This window comes from Dipodomys merriami, unplaced genomic scaffold (genome assembly GCF_024711535.1).
Source record: "Dipodomys merriami isolate MVZ:Mamm:240054 unplaced genomic scaffold, mDipMer1.0.p SCAF_134, whole genome shotgun sequence".
NCBI classification, from domain to species: domain Eukaryota; kingdom Metazoa; phylum Chordata; class Mammalia; order Rodentia; family Heteromyidae; genus Dipodomys; species Dipodomys merriami.
The window spans coordinates 3,172,534-3,190,740 of NW_027202649.1; the positions used below are offsets into that span (position 1 = coordinate 3,172,534).

The window sequence follows — 18,207 nt, forward strand, 5'->3', positions numbered from 1 at the left end:
ACTTTTTTTTGAGGGGGAGGGGAGTTGACATCAGGGCCAGGACAGAGTCCCTGAGCTGCTTTTGCTCCCAGCTACTGCTCTACCACTTGAGCCACAGTGCTACTTCTGGCTTTTTTGGTAGTTCAGTCTCTACTGACTAGACTCCAGTTTCCAAATAACCATCAAAAAGCTGGAAGTGGAACACAGGGACAGTGTTCAAATCCCAGGGCAGACACAAAAATAAGTTTTAAAAAGAGAAAAGTTCCCAGTAAGAGATGTGTTTCCATATAGTCCAGATTATCTGAGCCACATGAATACCCTGACACTGACCACCTCTATGATGAATGCCCTGACACTGACCACCTCTATGATGAATCCCTGACACTGACCACCTCTATGATGAATCCCTGACACTGACCATCTCTATGATGAATGCCCTGACACTGACCATCTCTATGATGAATCCCTGACACTGACCACCTCTATGATGAACGCCCTGACACTGACCACCTCTATGATGAATCCCTGACACTGACAACCTCTATGATCCCAGCCACTGCTCTCACTGCTGCCTCGGCCCCCAGAAGTCCCTCTCCTGGCCTACAGAGAAGCCACTATTCTAACCCATCCAAACAAGGTGAATAAAGGACACAGTCACACTCCAGTGCCTTTATAAGAGGAAGTTTTATTGTTAATTATTTACCTTAATAGTTTCAGAAAGAGGAACAGATTAGCTCAGTCCAACATGCTTGGCAGTTGGCAGAATCTAGTGAAGCCAAGTGTTCTGATTGCTAAGGATTTAATTTGGACGCCTTTAATACTTAGCCATCTAACACTTCAAACATAATCCAGAAATTAATGCATCATCGCCTTCCCTTTCACTTTAAGACAGCACCTACCTCACTTCATTATGGAAATGTCTTCATTAAATATGATTCCCAGAGATCAAGTTCCCTGGAGAATTCAGCCATGAGGACAGTGCACAGAAAGTAAAACTCAAAATAAAACTGTATAATTTACTAATCTAAGGAAACAAAACCTTCCAATATATTAAGAAATAAATCCAGTTACAAATGCACTAAGAGGTTCATGTGAAGAGGTTCTGGTATAACTGAAAATGGCCAGCTATTTACAAGATACACAAGCAGGAACGGTGCACCTAACCCAGCGCTGGCCCTCAGAAGCCAAAAGTGTTCTCTCCACTGTAGGCCACATACAAGAATCCATCTTCATCCTTTTCCTTCTCGTAAAGCTGTCCCATAGTTAGGCTTGAAAGAGAAAAACAAAAAATATCATTGAAAACTGAGTTTCAGATGTCAGAAGGAACAAGCCCAACCAAAGATAAGGCTGATCTCTCCAGGGTGCAGAGCTATGAGTCAGATTAGTATTTACTGCTTTATAGAATGACAACAGAGCTGTAAAAAGATAAAGACAAATTAGGTTTCAGTAAATAACAACCAGAATCAGTCTCCAGCCCTCAAACAGGCTGATCTGCCTCACTCTCACAGTGAATTTTTTTTTTGGGGGGGGGGGAAGGTCCAGTCGTGGGGCCTGAACACTATGTCCCTCAGCTCTTCAGCTCAAGGCTAGCACTCTACCACTGGAGCCACAGCGCTGCTTCCGGCTTTTTTCTTTTAGCTTATGTGGTGCTGAGGAATCGAACCCAGGGCCTCAGACATGCAAGGCAAGAGCTCTACCACTGAGCCTCACCTTCTCAGTCCCTCACAGTGAATTCTTTAAAATCTCATTTTTATTAGCAATGGAGAGAAGCTATGCTGGGGCTTGAACTCAGAGAGTCAGCCTGACCATGATTGAGTCATGCCCCTCCTGTTCAAGAAGTCAATTCCTTATATTAGGTACTTGAATACCTTTTAAATGTCAATGAGAAAATGAAATGAAGAGCCCAAGGAGGCCCTGGTAAGAATGTATTAGGCTCTGGGCTGGGAAGGTGGCCCAGTGGTAGAGTGCTTGTTTCCCATGCATGAGGCCCTGGGTTCGATTCCTCAGCACCACATAAACAGAAAAAGCTGGAAGTGGGTGCTGTGGCTCAAGTGGTGGAGTGCTAGCCTTGAGCTGAAGAGCTGAGGGACAGCACCCAAGCCCAGAGTTGAAGCCCCATGATGGACAAAAAAAACAAACAAACAAAAAAGAATATATTAGGCTCTCCAGGCTAAACTCAAAAGGTACAAATAATTTTTGTTTCTGCTGGTACTGAGACTTGAACTCAAGAGCCTTGTGCTTTTTTTTTTGTTTCCCCACTTATAGCTCATTTTCTACCACTTGAGCTTAATTGGAAATTAGGCCCTGCAGACTTTTCTGCCTAAACTGGCTTTGAACCAAGATCCTCAGATCTCAGCCTCCTGAGTAGCTAGTTAGGTGTAGAGCCATGAACCCAGACAGTTCATTCTTATGAAAGCTTTCTAGCCAAACCCCATAAATCCCCAGAGATCTACATCTGCATGACGAAGAGACCTTTGTAAATAATACAAATACAGTTTCTACTGTATTTGAGACACAAAGAAACCTGTCCTGGACTGGGGCTGGAACTCAGTGAACTCAGTGGTAGAGCACTCACCTAGCACACACAAGGCTCTGGGTTTGACATCCAGATTAAAACAACAACAACAAAAGGGCCCAGGTTTCCTAAGAGCCCTACAGGAATAGATTCCTTCAACTAAAACCTGTGGATGGGACAGCGGGCTTTCCGGAAGCTGTTAAACAGACTTCAGTGGAAACCCAAAGTAGTTCTGTCATAGAACTGAGTCGTCTCAGTGAGATGAGTAACACCTGCAATCTCAGACAAGCTCTGGCCACATGTCCATGTTTGAGAGGGATGACCTTGAGCGGCAGGGTCAGCCAGCTCACCAAGGCCTCACTGGAGACACCTGAGGCCCCTGCACAGACAGGTCAGGGTCAGAACAGAGGCTTTAATACTGGACCTAGTAAACCTAATGTCAACAGGGGAGATAAAGAGGAATCCAGGCCTCCGTGTGAAGAAGCGAGTGTCGGCTGCTGCTCTGCTGCTGGTGGGCTGACAGGAACATGGGTCTGATTTATCAGCGCAGAGGTTTTCCTTTTCTATTCTTCCCCAGTTGCAAGCTTAGCTCTGATAGCTATGCGGGTAGATGATTAAGCAGCAATGTGGGGGTGGATGAATATGAATATAAAATGGCTTATCAGCATCTTGTACAATTAAAAACTGTTTCCTCTGAGCATCTCTTAACCTGAAATTTGTAAAATAAAAACTGCCTGGATGGGCTGGGAAGTTGACTCAGTGGTAGAGTGCTTGCCTTGCATGCCGGAGGCCCTGGGTTCGATTCCCCCGCACCACATAAGCAAAGAGAAAAAAAGCCAGAAGTGGCACTGTGGCTCAAGTGGTGGAGCGCTAGCCTTGAGCTGAAGAGCTGAGGGACAGCGCCCAGGCCCAGAGTTCAGGCCCCACGACCGGACCCAAAAAAAAAAAAAAAACAAAAACAAAAAAACTGCCTGGAACAGTTCTGCTCTGAAAGAAATATTCTATACCACTGCTATGTAACACAGCAGCCATTGGCTGCATTTAGCAGCTGAATGAATGTGGCTTGCCAGGGGCCCTGTGAGTAAACCAAGGCTCACCAATGCACGCAGCACTGGCCAAACCCACACTGGCCCCAACCAAGGGCAGGTCAGAGAGGCTATGCCATCCAGCCTGGTACTTGAAAGACTTAGTGTGCAAATACATCTCAAGTTTGATTACATATTGGAATGATTTTTAAAAATGGATATAGTGGGTTAAATTATTAATTTGAACCCAGAGCCTCATGTATGGTAGGCAAACATCTAACCACTTGGGCCACACCCCCAGTCTTTTTGTTTGTATTTTGAGACAAAATGTTGCTAACTTTGCCTGTGTGGGCTTCAAATTCAAGATCCTCCTCTGTCAGCCTCCAAAGGAGCTGTCATTACAGGTGTCCACTGGCACACCAAGCAAATTTTTAAACCATCTATTAGGTTTGTATGCCATGTCCGCTGATGACACGATCCTAGAACATTTTTACTTGGTGGGCAGGGAAGGGATACAAGGAGGAACCCAGCTCAAGAGAGCACCTATATTGCTAAGCCTCCACACCTTGACTGAAGAGCAAAATCATTAGGGAGGGACTGAGAACATGGCTTAGTGGTACAGTGCTCGCCTACTATGCTCGAAGCCCCGTGTTTGATTGCTCATTTCCACATAAACAGAAAAAGCCAGAAGTGCAGTCATGGCTCAAGTAGTAGAGCGTTGGGCTTGAGCAAAAGCTCAGGGAGCTGGGAAGGTGGCTCAGTGGTAGAGTGCTTGTCTTGCATCTATGCGGCCTGGGTTCAATTCCTCAGCACCACGTAAGCAGAAAAAGCTAGAAGTGGTGCTGTAGCTCAGGTGGTAGAGCGCTAGTGGTAGAGTCCTAGCCTTGAGCTGAAGAGCTCAGGGACAGCACCCAGGCCCAGAGTTCAGGCTCCAGGACCAAAAAAAAAAAAGAATCATTAGAGAGCTTTAAAACATTTCTTTGGCCGGGTGCTGGTGGCTCACGCCTGTAATCCTAGCTACTCAGGAGGCTGAGACCTGAGGATTGCGGTTCAAAGCCAGCCCGGGCAGCAGAGACCGTGAGACTCCTATCTCCAATAAACCACCAGAAAAAACCGGAAGTGGCGCTGTAGCTCAAGTGGTAGAGCGCTCGCCTTGAGCTGAAGAGCTGAGGGACAGCACCCAGGCCCAGAGTTCAAGCCCCACAACCGACCAAAAAACAAAAAAAAACATTTCTTTGTCCAAGCCCCACCCTGGTCAATTAAATCAGAATCTCTAAAGGTGGGACCTGACCATCAGTGTGCTTTAAGGCCAAGGATGATTCATTCCAGGTGTAGACAGGTTGAGAAGAAACATAGTTGTCCTTTTTAGGGGTGGGGAGATACTCAGCTCCAAGAGCCACGTGACCAGGAAGCAGGGCCGCTGAGCCAAGAGAGTGAAAAGACAGCAGTGTGCAGAAGGGCTGGAACACGCCCCGCTGGAGCTCACTGATTTTACCCACTTTTTTCTGAGACCCCTCCCCCCCCCCCCCAGGATAAAGCTAAACCCTCAGAATAAACCTGGTCCTGTCCAGGGTGCCTTGTAGATTTCTCCGCTGCCATTACCAAACAGTCTGCAGGAGCAGACACTGTGCTCAGTTTTGACAATCCCTCCTGGTACTCTGTCACATTGGCTTCCACCTGCTCTTCCCTAACAAGCCAGAAGCTCTTAGCAAAACACATCTGAATCCTACTGCTGTTACAAATATTTGAGACGGCTGGGAAGGTGGCTCAGTGGTAGAGCACTTGCCTTGCATGCCTGAGGCCCTGGGTTCGATTCCTCAGCACCACATAAGCAAAAAGAAAAAAGCCGGAAGTGGGGCTGTGGCTCAAGTGGTAGAGCGCTAGCCTTGAGCTGAAGAGCTGAGGGACAGCGCCCAGGCCCAGAGTTCAGGCCCCATGACTGGACCCCCCCCCAAAAAAAAAAAAAACGTATTTGAGAAAGCTGGGCACAGGTAGCTCATATCTGTAATTCTAGCTTCTCGGGAGGCTGAGATCTGAGGATCACAGTTCAAAGCCAGCCCCAGCAGGAAAGTCTGTGAGACTCCTATCTCCAACTAACCACCAGAAATGGAGCTATTGCTCAAAATGATGGAGCATTAACTTTGCACAAAAAAACTCAGGGACAGTGCCCAGGCCCTGAGATCAAGCCCCATGACTGACAAAACAAAAAAACCTTGAGGGCTGAGAATGTGGCTGAGAATGCCTGCCTCGCCCACATGAAGCCCTGGGTCCAATTCCTCAGTATAAACAGAGAAGGCCAGTAGCGGTGCTAGGCTCAAGTGATAGAGTGCTAGCCTTGGGCAAAAGAAGCTCTCAGTGACAGTGTCCAGACAGGCAAAAAAAAAAAAAAGAAGAGAAGGAGGAGGAGGAGGAGGAGGAGGAGGAGGAGAGGAAGAGGAAGAGGAAGAGGAAGAGGAAGAGGAAGAAGAAGAAGAAGAAGAGGAAGAAGAAAAGAAAAACCAAACAAGAGCACCATCAACACCAGCGATCTGTGACTGATGCCGCCTGTACCCAACAGGGTAACCACTACCAAGGCAGTAGGGGCTGCAACTGCTGATGAGTGGGCAGCCCATAATTATGTGGGTTTTGGTCCTTTCTAGTTTTAGGTTCCAGTCTTTGTGGGTTTTTTTTTTGTTGTTGTTTTTTTGTCGGCCGTGGGGCTTGAACTCTGGGCCTAGAACGCTCTACCACTTGAGCTACAGCACCACTTCCGGTTTTCTGGTGGTTTATTGGAGATAGGAGTCAGATCCTCAGATCTCAGCCTCCTGAGTAGCTAGGATTACAGGCGTGAGCCGCCGGGCAAGGTTCCAGATTTACCAGTTTATGATAATAAAAATCCTAATTATAATAGTATTCCAAATTCTGTTCTAAGTACAGTACCTAACTCTATCCTCTCATAATCCCTAGTCCAAAGTTAAGGCAAAAAACTAAATCCAAACTAAGGCATAAAGAGATCAAACGATTGTTACCAGAGGTCACAAAAATAGGTGACATTCTTAGGACCTGCCCGGCAGTGCTGCCTCCGGTGAATATACATACAGCTCACTCTCAAGTGCTTGTGCCAGCTCAGAGACCTGCCCTAGAACAGCACTTCTCACTCACACTCAGCGCTCACACATTTATACCAGTCACCTAGACACCAAGCGCTCAATTAAAGGCCACTGCAGCTGAGTCTACACGGCACACAGACTAATAAGGTCTCAGAAGTCTCGCCTTCATACCCTGTAATGGGACAATGAATTGTAATGCCTAATGACTTGGAGAGTCTAACATTATTCTGTCAAGCGGACTAGCGTAGAAGCCTGGACTATCACTTAGTAACAGAGCACTTGCCTAGTAGAAATAAGGCTCTGGGTTCCAGCCCCAGCACCACAGAAGAAAAAGAAAAATAAAGAAGCTTTGCATGGGTAAGAACTGCATTGTGTCTGTATAGTTGGGACACCCACTGGGTGAGACATCTGATAACCGCTCAATGCTGACACCTGCCTAACTTTGAGGCCTTCGGTGCACATATCTATACAGTGAAGTGATGTGAAAATAGCACAGGCTCAGAGCACATAAATGCAGTGTCAGAACAACTTGGACTTGAGCCAAAAAGAGCTGGCCCACAGAGTTTTAACCATGTTTTTATGGGTGTAGCTCAGTAGTAGAGTGCCTGACTAACATGCATGAGGCCCTGAGTTCAATCTCCAGCACCAAGGGGGAAAAAGAAGTTTTTACAGCGCCATTACCAGTGCATTCAAGGGAAAGGACAAAGGACAAAATGTGAGCCAGGCAGCAGGACATGTGTAGCCTTCTGCTACACATGTAGCCTTCTCCCCCTCAGAATCCACAGAACACAACACAAAGCACTGAGTGAGCAGGCCACTGCCGGAATGGCCAGTGTGACTGTTACAGAGACAGCTCCAACGCAGCTGTCCAGATACATTACCTCCTCTTGCTGAGGACTGGACACACCTAACAAGCGGCACTACAACCCAAGGCCTTCTGCCTAAATACCTAAAGTATACAAGACAGCCAAAGATAGCCCCCAGTCCCTCATATTATTACCACAGCACATACCTTGTGCATCTACATGTACAAATCCCAGAAGGAGGCTGCTCTGACTTCCAGGGCTCCGCTACTTCCCAAACTTCTGAGTCAGATGAGGAATAAAATGGGAAAAGCTAACGGCAAACTCAGGCGAAAGTGAGATAGGACCCAAACGGCTCTCTAAAGCTCTGTTCCCCCTCCTCCATTCAGGGTCACACAGATCCAGACAAAACTAACCAGTAATAAAGTCAAGTTCCAACAGGATCCATCCAAGAATGGCCATGACGCCCAGGGCAAACATTAGTTTTACTACTCAATAGCTTTATGGATTAGGGCAAGCTGACCCAGAACTATGTGGGTGCCCAATCCCAGCAGAACCTGTCCTCAGCCCCCAACTAAGGGCAGGTCCTGAGTTCCAGCCTGACTCATCAACTGGTCAGATTGATGAACACACCTGGCCAGCCATCTGCTGTGGAGCCTGTGTGTTCCCTGGATCAGAGCAAGATGTGATGATCATGGAGGTCAGGGCCCACTACCTGAAAATCCCAAAGATTCTAAAACAAACACGAACTCTTGGTTCTTCTTTAAACCTGAAATAAACCTGTTTTTGAGAGGTATTTACCTAGAAGTGATCAAAAGATGATCTAATTTAGGATCCAGAAATGATCTAATTTAAGCACAATACCTTTAGAAGACAAAAGCAACTGAACACCATCAGCACTGATTAAACAACACTGATTTCCCCATGTCAAATGGTAACATCTTAGAGACTTTTGGGAGCTGGTCCTGAGGGGCTTGACCTCTGGGACTGGCACTGTCCTTGAGCTCTTTTGCTCAAGGCTAGTGCTCTACCACTTGAGTGACAGCACCACTCCAGCTTTTTCTGTGACTTAATTGAAGAGTCACAGACTTTCCTGCCCAGGCTGGCTTTGAACCACGATCCTCAGATCTCAGCCTCCTGAGCAGCTAGGATTGCAGGCATGAGCCACAGGCACTTGGCTAAGATATTTAATAGCAAGTTCCTGTTTCTACTTTAAGAGGAAGGGAGGAAGCTAAGGAGGGAGGGAGACTGATTATTGCTGGTTCTAAACAAAGGCCTGAGACTACTGCCAGATCTGTGTTCCCCTTTCATAATTTCTCAGTTCTATCTACCTAGGCAGAGTTTCCCTTCTGTTTTTTGGCCTGATTTTTTTTTTTTTGTCGGCCGTGGGGCTTGAACTCTGGGCCTGGGTGCTGTCCCTCAGCTCTTCAGCTCAAGGCGAGCGCTCTACCACTTGAGCTACAGCGCCACTTCCGGTTTTCTGGTGGTTTATTGGAGATAGGAGTCTCACGGTCTCTCCTGCCCGGGCTGGCTTTGAACGGCGATCCTCAGATCTCAGCCTCCTGAGTAGCTAGGATTACAGGCGTGAGCCACCAGCGCCCAGGTTGGCCTGATTCTTGATGTGGGCACATAGCAGAGAATTCAATTCAACTTTCCAATAATAAGAACTCAAAAGGAATTCAGCACAACTCTTAGGGACTTGCTTCTCTATTTCTAGAGTCGTTATTTAACACTAACCTGATAATCATGACACTCTCCACCCATCATCTCCTGTCTTCACTCTCAAGGCAGAAATAGCAGAAATGATTGTTCACCTTCAGGCATATGTGATCCTTGTCAGCTGTCAGTCTGGGAGAGGAAGGGCTTCTGCAGGCCTAAATTCATCTTTCCTCTACACAATTTACACAACCTTGCAGCTGGCTGAGAGCAAAGGTTAAAAGAAGCTCCAGACTTCCCCAAGGAGGCTGCGAAGAGCTGGAGAAGAACTGCTAGATTGCCTTAGGGAGGAGATGGGACACGTGAGTGGGGTGGGGGGGGGGGGAGGAACTGGGGACCGAGTGGCAAAGCCTAGTGATATCACATGCCTTTTGTTTATAAACAAATGAGAATATTTCTTGTTTCCTTTTCTTTGGAGACTGGTACAGCCCAAAAGGTCTGGGAACTTGCTAAGTAGCCAATAAACACTAGCAATCTTCCAACCTCAGCCTCAGTAGTGCTGGGATGCTAGGGCTGTACCATCACACAGCTGGAGGCTGAGATCTGGTTCAAAGCCAGCCCAGGCAAGAAAGTCTTCAACTTTTATTTCCAATTAGCCACCAGAAAATCAGAAGCAGAGCCATGGCTCAAAGTGACAGAGTTATAGCCTTGGAGCTCAGGTTCAGAGCCCAGGCCTGAGTTCAGTCCCCACATTTGACAAGAAAAAAAGAAGAGAGAATAAAAAACCAAAGACTTGAGGGGCATGGTTCAAATGGTAGAGTGACTGCACAGTAAACGTGAGGCCCTGAGTTCAAAGCTCACTATGGAGCCAGCCGCTGGTGGCTCACGCCTGTAATCCTAGCTACTCAGGAGGCTAAGATCTGAGGATTGCGGTTCAAAGCCAGCCCGGGCAGGAGAGACCGTGAGACTCCTATCTCCAATAAACCACCAGAAAACCGGAAGTGGCGCTGTAGCTCAAGTGGTAGAGCGCTCGCCTTGAGCTGAAGAGCTGAAGGACAGTGCCCAGGCCCAGAGTTCAAGCCCCACGACCGACAAAAAAAAAAAAAAAGCTCACTATGGTAAAAAAAAAAAAAAAAAAAAAAAAGGAATGAAACTCCAAAATGATTGAAAAATAGCTGTATCAAGAGAGGGACACAAGAAGTCATTAACTGGGGCCTTGGTGTTCTCTCCACACCTTGCAAAGTCAAGATTTGAGTTCCTAGTAACTTTGTGACTTGGGTCACTTGTAATCCATTTTCAATAGATTCTCACTGGACTGGAAAGGCAAATGGGATGTAGAAAATGGCCCTGGCCTTGCAGCAGCCGAGGCCCTCACTTTCAATTTCCAATTCTATTTATAGTTCAGCAGGGAGGGGGTAGCTAATGACTTACAGTCATTGTATTTGCTAGATTACCAGGGAATTATCAGAGTAATCTCAAGGTCTTAATGAAACCTGTTTAATTTCCTGGAGAGATACCAGAGGATCCACATTGAGGAAAATAAACTCAAGTGCCTTAGGTCCTGTTCCCCTACTTCTTCCTACTAAGCCACCACCTCCAGGAAGGAGGAAGTGGGGTCACCAAGGCACTACAGAGTGCCAAGTGACACGGGAGACAACTTGCCTCCCCTAGTAACTTAAGGGAAGCTGAGAATAACCCCACAGATTTCCAGACTTCCTCTCTAGTGAAGAATGCACCCAGCAGTACACTGTCAAGAGGCCTGGGAAGGAAGGCTTAGAAGATCCCAATGGTGACAAGATCGCCACACTTCCAAAGCATAGCTGTAGCTGACCAAGGCACCCACCCACTAGGCAGGACCTGGACACTGGCCTTGAGGAAGGAACTTCATCAATTTCCTCTCTACCAAATACCATCAAGTATAGGTGGTAGAGGCCGAAAAAGGATGTTAGACAAAATATTAGCTAGAGATCTTTACCTTTAATAGAAATAAACTCTGGAATTTGGCTCAGGTCTCTTCTGGAGCTTTTGGGATTATTGGCAGAACATAAACTGAAGATAACTTAAAACCTAGTTGAGGTCAGATAAGATTTGGTCAGGAATCACCCCTGAGGGGAGAAGGGATGCCAGAATCAGTCTTGAGACTTAGATATACCCAATCAGTAATTCAAAGAAACCACCGAGGGTTTGGACTGAGCCATTTTATTTTCCTGTTTCCATAGGGAACTAAAACCAGCTGTCAACTAGACCAAAGAGGGGAATTATAATGCCCCTGCCTAAGTATGAACAACAAATTATAATCCCAAAGATTGCAGTCACTGTGACAACAGTCAAGTGGTGCCAAAGGACTGTAAGTCCATAGAGATTTCAGAGCCGTTTCCTAGATAGCAGCCATTTTATCAGACTTCAGGACCAAAAGATACTGATTCACAATGGCAAACAGCTACTGTTAGTGAGTAAGCAAGATGAGTAACTGAAGGAACACTTGGCAGGGCCTACAAGCCCCTAATGAAGAGCAACAGGGATGAATTATGCTGCTATGCTTTTTAACTCTACCTCAAACTGGCATCAAACTCTCAATACGTGTACCACCATTGCCTCCCAAGTGGTAAAATTACAGGTATGTCACCTAGCCCAACTTGTTCTGTTTTCTTTCTTGTTCTGTTCTGTTTCTATGGTACTTACACATGTATTGTACCCCTTTATTGTTTTTCTTGAACTGCTGATGTCAGGGTATATAAATTTTACAGTAAATATTTCTAAGAGCTGTCAGACATCCAAAGTTTCAAGTTCTATAAGCAGCCAAGCAGATGGTTAAAGCCAGAAAGCTCATTAGTAAACCCTCTCACCTGGACTGTGGGACTGTCTTATCCACAAACAGGAAGATTGCCTTCTCGGAAGGAAGCTGGATCCTTTTCCTGATGATCCACATGAACTGAGCCACAGTGATGTCAGACGGAACCAAGTACTTCCGCTTGTCAATGTCAACAATCTGAGAGCCTGAGACTTTTTCCACAATCACCTGGGAAAGTAAAGAGAGTTCAGGGGCTGGGTTGTAGCTCAGTGGAGAAGCACTACTCTAGCAAGCACAGGACCTACATTAGATCCTTAGCACGGCAAAAAGTATCTTAAAAGAGATAGAGGCCAGGCAATAGTGGATCAGGCCTATAGTACTATCTACTCAAGAGGCAGAGATCTGAGGATCACAGTTCAAACCCAGAGATACTTATCTCCAATTAACCACCAGAAAACCGGAAGTAGCCCTGGCTCAAAAGTGGTAGAGCACTAACCTTGAGCAAAAGACCTCAGGGACAGCACCCAGGCCCCGAGTTCAAGCTGGATGACAGACCAGAAAAAAAAAGGGGGGGGGCAGGGGAGACCGAAGAGAGGAGAGACAGAATCAGGATTGGATTTTCTAAAGGGAGGCTCCCGCCTCACTGTCAGGAGGTAATGAGCAGTGTGGGCAAGGAGCTGAGTGGGAAACTGCAAAGCAGCATGAGAAAATATGCCCAAGGCTTAACTCACACACTCTGGAGGCTAAGAATTGATATAAATGTGTCATAGGGAAACGGTAAGTGCTTTTTTGTGGTCAATTATACCTCTCATCCCGATCTCAGCATGTATAAGAGAAACACAGTTACTAAGCTTTTCAATATATAATCTGAGCCAACACAGTATCTGATGGTATTCGGGTGCCAGTACCTCACTTCTGTACTCCTAGCTACTCAGGAGACTGAGACCTGAAAATCCCAGTTCAGGGTCAGCCTGGACAGAAAAACCTGAGACTATCTCTAATCAACCAGCAAGAAGTCAGAATGAAGGTGTAGCTGAATTGGCAGAACATGAGTCTTGAGAAAAAAGCAAGAGCAGGAGGCTATAAGTTTAAACTGTAGTACCTACCCAAAAGAAAAAAGATCTGGTGAGGACTTAGTTTATAGCCTGTTACTCCAGCACCCAGAATGTATCCACATTACTGGATAAATAAGTTCCCAAGGAACACAAGAAACAAGAATGGCTGAGCAGGCACTGGTGGCTCATGGCTCATGCCTATAATCCTAGCTACTCATGAGGCTGAGATCTGAGGATCCCAATTCAAAGCCAGCCCAGGTAGGAAACTGTGTAAGACTTATCTCCAATTAACCACCAGAAAGCCAAAGTGGCACCGTGGCTCAAAGTAGTAGAATACTAGCCTTGAGGAAAAAAGCTCAGGGACAGTGCCCAAGGCCCTGAATTCAAGCCCCAAGACAGAAAAAATAAAAAATAACATAAAAGGATGGCTGGACCAATGGATATGCCCTAGCACGCCCAGCAGCCAAAACACCAAATCTTCACATTTGGGCCTGTTGCTTCTCTGTAAAAGGGTTGTGAATTTGTCAATCTAACTTTCTCCCCAAAGGCATTGTTTACAAGAAAACACCACCAAGGAAAGACCTTCAAAAATGCATAAGGCTCACAGAAACTATCTCCACTACCAGACAGAAAACATTACTTACCTACCGCCAGAGAAAGAACCTTTTTGGATCTTTTGGTTAAGCAAGATGACAGTCTCAAGGTGAAGAAAAGTTACAAGATAGAGGCTCCCGATTTTAAAAGATGTCCTGAGACTAAAGTACCACTTCCAAGACCCAAGTGACACTTCTCCTTCACCAGCGTTCCCAAAAGTGGCAGCGACTAGTCGCCCTGTCCTAGAACTTCTTTCTTACATAATTGGCTAGGGAGCCGACAGCTTACTGGCCTAGATCGGGGTATTCAGCACTGAGGCACCTGAACAGCACCAGGCAAGACCCTCAGGCCGCGGGTCCCCGGCCTCGACGGGCCCCGACGCGGACTGGCCGGTCACTAGCGAGGGCTGGAACCTCAACTTTCCAACTGTTGAGCGGCCCGGAGCCCGGCGGCGGCTCCGACTCCGGGGGTGCCAGTGGGGCGAGGGGGCGGGGAGTTCCGACACTCACCGGAACGCGGTCGGGGTACTTCGCTCGGATCTTCGCGGATTCCACGCATCTGTGTTCTAAGAGAGAGACACGGGGGGCTGTGCGGCGTCCGCCCGCCGGCGGGCTCCGGGTCCCCGGGCGTCCTCCGCCCTCCTCCCCCTCCACGACCTGCGCACGCCCGCGCTCCCGTCCCGGTATCCCCGCGCAGCCGCGCTCCTCAGGCCCCGGCTCCCCGGAGGCGCCCGGATGGCAGCAGCGGGTCGGGGCGCCGCCGCCCAGCCGGGCGGCCCCGCGGCGACCCAGGCCCCGGCCCGGCACCCGCCCCGCCCGACTGGGCCCCGGGGCGGCCCGGGTGGGGGAGGGGGCCGGCCGAGCTCCGGCCCCGGGCCCGGCTGGCAGCCGCGCACCTACCCAGGGAGTGGTCCTCCTTGAACATCCACTTCATGGCGGCGGCGGGGAAGGGGCAGAGCCGGCTCTCGGAGCCGCGGAGTCCGGCGAACCGACCACAACAACAACGACGGCGGAGGCGGCGGCGACAGCGACTACACGGCAGGCGGGACTTCCGGCTGCTGAAGCTTAGCAACCGGCCGGGGGCGTGGCTTCCGGCGCCGTTTGCTGTGACGTAGAACAGAGGCGGGCCCTCACGCGAAGGGGCGGGGCTTGTGAGGGGGCCCCGGAGGGTCTCCGGGAAACCCAGGCGGTGCGGTCGGGGTGTACGCGGGGTGGGTGTCAGCCACCGAGGAAACGTTGCGGAGCCGCCGACGGGAGTGGGGTTTCGGGGTTGTGGGTGGAGGGTAGGGTGCGATTGCCAGCACACTGAGGCGCTTCGTGGGAAAGTGTGCAAAGGATGTTTGAGGGCTTGAGAAACCTCTGGCGGCTGGCTAGGTAAGGAGGGCGCTGGGGATGTCGGCGATCTGGGGGACCCGGTTTGGTGTGGTCACTGATGACGAGGGGGTCCGGTATTGAAGTCAGACACCGTACGTTCCCGTGGACCTGAAACAATTGATTCTAACAAACGCCATTTTCTTCCTTTATTTGTAAGCAAATGTTAAGATACACATTTAAGAAAAAGTACAACAAATCTGTGGCGTGCCCCACCTTAGAGCGGAGACCCCGCGTCCGGGGATCGGAAGAGGCGCGGTGCAGGTTAGCCGGGCGTCTCTGCAGGGCCGGCGTCCACGATCGCCAGTGGGCGTGACCCAGCAATCCCCTCGGGCTGCCGGCCTGACCTGAGTCACCCGCCGAGACACGTGCCCTGAGATTCTTCGGGCAGTGTTGGGCAAGTTCTTGGGAAGTCTGGCTGTGTCACCATCTGTCTCTGAGCCGGTGAGCACGTAACTAGAATATTCACTTAATTGGGCACATGATCACCTGGCACGTGCTTGTGTTGTGATGCACCCGTCGGAACGTAGTCATTCATTATCTCCTGTGGTTGTAATTCCTGAAGGATGCTGTGGAATCTAGCTTCGTTCTGAAAATGTTTTTGTTGTCTCCAGATTTGTGTTGAGTCGGTTGGGAGGTGTGGGTGAGAATGTTGGAAGGAGTGACATTAAGACGCATTGTATTCACACAGTGCGTTGTTGAATGACAACTCTTTTATACACTAAGGATAATAAAAATATTTTTAAAAGATTATATGTCTCGGCAACCAGGATAAGTTGTCTTTAATGAGATGAAAAAAATCCTTTGAGGGGGCTGGGAAGGTGGCTCAGTGGTAGAGCGCTTGCCTTGCATGCATGAGGCCCTGGGTTTGATTCCCCAGCACCACATAAGCAAAAAGAAAAAAAGCCGGAAATGGCGCTGTGGCTCAAGTGGTAGAACGCTAGCCTTGAGCTGAAGAGCTGAGGGACAGCGCCCAAGCCCAGAGTTCAAGCCCCCACGACCAGACCCCCCCCCAAAAAAAAATCCTTTGAAATTCAATTTAGAAATTTGTGGTGTTGCATGGCAATAACATTTCATAGTGAATTAAAAGTGGGACTGAAGGATAAGGGTGTAGCCCAATGGTAGGCTGTTTGCCTAGTATCTATGCAAGACCCTGGTTCAGACTCCAGCACAAGAAAGAAAGGAAGAGAAGGGGAAAGAAGAAGGGAGAGAGGGAGGAAGTTAGCAGAGAAGGGAGGGAGGAAATAAATTAGAGTCCCCTTTTACAGAACTGTGTTGTCCTAGTCCAAAAGAGCGCCTCACCTTACAACATAGGTGAGGCAGGTTAGTTATAAAGAAACCATCCCTGTCTCCCAGTCATGAATTAGGAGACACCCAGGGGTTCTTTTCTCTTCTCTCTGTATTCCCTTTTTTTTTTTTTTTGTCAGTCGTGGGGCTTGAACTCTGGGCCTGGGCGCTCAAGGCAAGCGCTCTATCACTTGAGCTACAGCGCCACTTCCGGTTTTCTGGTGATTTATTGGAGATAGGAGTCTCACGGTCTCTCCTGCCCGGGCTGGCTTTGAACCACGATCCTCAGATCTCAGCCTCCTGAGTAGCTAGGATTACAGGCGTGAGCCACCAGCGCCCAGCTGTACTCCCTTTTTAAGATTAAAAGGGGACCAATGTTCTTTAGGGAGAGAAATGTGACAGGAGAGGAGACAGGTGAGGATTTATTATATTCTTTATTATATATTCTTTTTAATGACTATAAGAAGGGTGTTGAAAATAAAGTAGTTAAGCTTCCCTTCATTCTAATGCTCTTAAATTACAAGATATGGGGGTTAGCATTCTCCTTTGAAATGGTAAAAACTCAACAAGATTCGAATATAAGTTTCTTCTAGCCCTCACTGGTGGTTCATGCCTATAATTCTAGCTTTCAGAAGGATGAACTGAGGACTGAGGTTAAAAGCTAGCCCAAGTAAAAGCCAGAAATGGAGCTATGGTTCAAGTGGTAGGGCGCTAACCTTGAGCAGATAAAAAGCTAAAGGATAGTGCCCAGGCCCTGAGTTTAAACCCCAAGACCAGCACAAAAAGAGGGAGAGGAATTATTACTACTTAGCACAAACCTCACACTATCTTTTTTTTGGGGGGGGGGTCTGGTCGTGGGGCCTGAACTCTGGGCCTGGGCACTGTCCCTCAGCTCTTCAGCTCAAGGCTAGTACTCTACCACTTGAGCCATAGCACCACACCACTTCCAGCTTTTTTTCTTTTTGCTTATGTGGTACTAAGGAATTGAACCCAGGGCCTCATGCATGCAAGGCAAACGCTCTACCACTGAGCCACCTTCCCAGCTCTCACACTATCTCTTGACACAAGAATGTGATGCTTGCTGGGCATTGGTGGCTCACGCCAATAATTCTAGCTACACAGGGAGCTGAGATCAGAGGATCACGGTTCAAAGCCAGACTGGGCAGGAAAGCCCTTGAGAATCTTATCTCTAATTAATCACTGAAAAAGCCAGAAGTGTCGCTGTTGCTCAAAGCGGTAGAGCACTAGCCTTGAGCAGAAGAGCTCAGAGACAGCATCCAGGATCGGAGTTCAAGCCCCACCCCTCTCCCCAAAAAATTTTTTAATTAAAAAAATATATATACAATGATCTTTTAGCGTCTTTTCAGTGAAGAAAGCTCTGGATAAAATAATAAATCCACACCTGCCTCCATGGGTCACACCTATAATCCCAGAAGGGGCAAAATTGCCATTTCCTCATCTTGCCTCAAAATCTTCTGCATTTGAACTATTGGTTTAGCAGGAAGAAGCACTTCTGTATAGGGATCAGTTAATGTCATCTCGGGAAAGGCACCTGGCTTTTCACCCAGACTGCAAATGTGTTGTGAGTGATTGGAGTTCTGTGGAACCACCCTGGGGGTTCATAGGTGACCTTAGGGAGAGTTTCCGTTTGTTTTTGTTTCTTTTAATTCAGGGCTAGAGCTCCAGCTTGGTTTTATTCACTCATGGCTGGTGCTGTACCACCTGAGCCACAACTCTACTTCTGACTCTTTTCTGGTGTTTGAGGATAAGAGTTTCATGAACTTTCCTGCCTGGGCTGGCTTCGAACCGTGATCCTCAGATCTCAGCCTCCTGAGTAGTTAGGAGTGCAGGCGTGAGCCATCGAGGCAGTGATAGAGGAAACTTTTGGACAAATCTTTTACACACTTAACCTGTGGACAGACTTCATTGAAAGGAAACATTCTCTTCTGCACACACAAAGTAACAGGGGAAACCTTTTTTCTGCAGAGGTCTATTTGCATATTACAACATCAATCTCGGGTCGTACAGAATTAATCAACACAA

General features: G+C 47.9%; 1 protein-coding gene across 1 annotated transcript; it reads right to left on the bottom strand.

Annotated features, from left to right (window-relative positions):
- Window positions 1-644: 644 nt before the first annotated feature.
- Window positions 645-14,568, bottom strand: LOC138825103 (gamma-aminobutyric acid receptor-associated protein-like 2). Its single transcript, XM_070019500.1, has 4 exons — window positions 14,407-14,568; window positions 14,017-14,072; window positions 11,914-12,086; window positions 645-1,247 (listed from the first exon to the last, which is right to left on the bottom strand). Exons 1-4 carry the CDS (start codon window positions 14,438-14,440, stop codon window positions 1,157-1,159), a joined length of 354 nt encoding a protein of 117 aa, XP_069875601.1. The 5' UTR covers window positions 14,441-14,568; the 3' UTR covers window positions 645-1,156.
- Window positions 14,569-18,207: the final 3,639 nt, after the last annotated feature.